The sequence below is a fragment of the Psammomys obesus genome, unplaced genomic scaffold, assembly GCF_907164565.1.
Source record: "Psammomys obesus unplaced genomic scaffold, mPsaObe1.curated_primary_1811, whole genome shotgun sequence".
In the NCBI taxonomy this organism is placed as follows: Eukaryota; Metazoa; Chordata; class Mammalia; order Rodentia; family Muridae; genus Psammomys; species Psammomys obesus.
The window spans coordinates 1-2984 of NW_026590197.1; the positions used below are offsets into that span (position 1 = coordinate 1).

At 35.8% G+C, this 2984-nt stretch overlaps 1 protein-coding gene across 1 annotated transcript; it reads left to right on the top strand.

Moving 5' to 3' along the window:
• Positions 1–7: 7 nt before the first annotated feature.
• LOC129676332 (UDP-glucuronosyltransferase 2A1-like) lies at positions 8–2674 on the top strand (the record flags this gene model as incomplete). The annotated part of the gene is made up of 2 exons (XM_055606692.1): positions 8–168; positions 2395–2674. Coding segments are annotated over 2 exons (441 nt in total), but the record flags the coding sequence as incomplete, so codon positions are not given.
• Between the last annotated feature and the right edge of the window lie 310 nt (positions 2675–2984).

The following is a 2984-nucleotide window of genomic DNA, read 5'->3' on the forward strand; positions in this document are numbered from 1 at the left end:
TGAGGCCATTTACCATGGAATCCCTATGGTGGGAGTCCCCATGTTTGCTGATCAGCCGGACAACATTGCTCACATGAAGGCTAAGGGAGCAGCTGTGGAGGTGAACCTGAACACGATGACAAGTGCAGATTTGCTCCATGCTGTGAGAACAGTTATCAATGAGCCATCGTAAGTGTTGGATCTTGTAAAGCCGTGTCTGACATAGTTAGGCAGTAAATCATTCTAGAATGTTTGCAAAATTTCATACTTTTGAACTTGGTTTAATCTCAAGTAACCAGAGACTAATGTAAACACTCATCATTTCACTTGCAATTAATGAACTTATTTTTTAATGAATTGAAAATAAATTGGTTTTAAAGATTCAGTCAATGTATTTTCCAAACATATTTATTAGCATATTTTTATGTACTTTCATTTTACATACTTATAAATAAGAACTTAAGCATTATAAACCATTCACAAGAAATAAAATGGAAGTGATAATGTGCTCAACATTAATCATGTATAATTAACTATTAACATTGTATTGCCAAGCATTAATGTTCTTACTTCCAAGTTTTTTATAATTGAATAAACATTATAAAATCTTAAATCAGAAACTGTATTAGGGGTTATGAATATCAGTAACTCTCAATATGAGCTTTCATTTTTCATAAATGTTGACCTTGCAATCTATTCAGCTAAACCATTATCAAAATATTAATTAATTGTTGATAATTTGAATCATTTCATTGAACGTTAAAGTCAGAAAGTCTATGGTTCTTTTCATTCAACTGTACAGAATGTTCATTAGATATCATGCTAGATTTTAAAAACATTTATGCAAAAAAGCCCACAATCATCAGAAATTCATCTGAGCACTAAAATGCATGCAATTCGAAACAATTTCTCAATAATCTCCAAGCCTAATACAAGTACTGATATTACCTGAAATCACAAGCGTATTTGTATATGTGCATTACAGTCTCTGATTTCATAAAATCTTTAAAAAGTATTAGAGATTGTGTATAAACATTTAAATGATAGTGATTTTAATTATGTAGAGTATTTTAACAGACATGCTTCATTGCTACATATGATGTAAATATGGCTATCAACTAGGCTGCCTCACTTATATAATAACATAGTTTTATTGGTATTCATAAAAATGTTTCAATCAAAAATTTTAACTTTAAAATATGTATTAGAAATCTTGACCAAGTGTTTGATTTAGAAATAAACAAAACATTTGCCTAATATCCATTGGAATTAATATGTAAAGTGTTGTTTTTCTTTTTTCATTATTATTATTATTAGTAGTAGTAATAGTATTTATTACAATTTATTTACTTTGTATATCAACTGTAGCACCCTCCCTCATCTCCTTGCAGTCCCACCCTCCCTCTCTCTTCCCACTCTCATATCCCGACCTAGTCCACTGGTAGGGGATGTCCTCCTCTCCTACTATTTGACCCTGGCCTATCAGGTCTCGTCAGGACTGTCTGGATCCTTTTTCTCTGAGGCTTGATGAGGCCACCTTGCCAGGGGGAGGTGATCAAAGAGCAGGCAACTGAATTCATGCCACAGACTACCCTTGTTCCCCTTACTAGGAACCTGCTTGGAGACTGAGCTACCCATGGACTACATCTGTGCAGGAAGTCTAAGTCCTCTCAATGCATGGTCCTTGGTTGGTTCATCAGCCTCGCAGGGCCCCTGGGCCCAGATATTTTGGCTCTGTTATCACCTTGTGGAGCTCCTGTCCTCTCCAGTTCTTTCTACCTCCCTCTTCCATAAGATTGCCTGAAATCTCCCCAAAGTTTGTCTGTGAGTTTCAGCATGTGCTTCAGTACTCTGCAGGGTAGACTCTTTCAGAGGCTCTCTCTGGTAGGCGCCTGGCCTTTTCTCTATCTTCTTCTACTTCTGATGTCTATCCTGTTTGTTCTTCTGAATGAGGATTAAGCACCTTTCCTAGGGTCCTCCTTGTTGTTTAGCTTCTTTAGGAGTATAGATTTTAGTATGTTTATCCTATATTATATGGCTAATATTCATCTATGAGTGATTATATACCATGTGTGTCTTTCTGTTTCTTGAATATCTCACTCAGGATGATATTTTTCTATTTCCATCCATTTGCTTGCAAACATCATGATTTTCTTGTTTTTGATTGTTGAGTAGTATTCCATGGACAGGGAGAGAGGGTGGGACTGGTAGGAGATGAGTGAGGGGGCTATAAACAGAATACAAAGAGAAAAAATTGCAAATAATAATAATAACAACAACAATAAAAAGAATTTAAAAAAACTGTTAGGTTTGTAGCAAATACTCTTGTGATAACAAATTGACTAAACATGTCTTACTACTTACAAAAAAACTAAAAAAAAAACCCAACAAATGTTTGTCTGTGCACTTTTCAAGTTATAAAGAAAATGCCATGAGACTATCAAGAATCCACCACGACCAGCCAGTGAAGCCCCTGGACAGAGCTGTCTTCTGGATTGAGTTTGTCATGCGCCACAAAGGAGCCAAGCACCTTCGCGTGGCAGCGCATGACCTCAACTGGTTTCAGTACCACTCTCTGGATGTGACTGGGTTCCTGCTGGCCTGTATGGCATCTGCTATATTTTTGGTTGCCAAATGCTGTGTTTTTGTATTTCAAAAAATTGGTAAAAGAGGAAAAAAGAAAAAAAGAGACTAGAACAAGAAAAGTCCCTGGGTTTGGTAGTCCTAGTACTTAGAGGTACAGGGAGCTGTCAGCTACTAATCCTCATGACATTTTCAAACATCCCATTCATGTCTTAGCCTGCATATAACTGTAGGATGCAACATAATCACACTTTCTTGAAAGAGCATCATTTTTCTTTTGCTATTTTAGTGATATTTTTTCTTATCTTTTTGGCACAGGGGCACTATTAATTTAACATTTTTTTTTCCAGAATGTCATTTAAAATATAAAGAAAAAGATAACCGATAGCATTACAAATCCTTGAGAAGGCACACAGGGTATA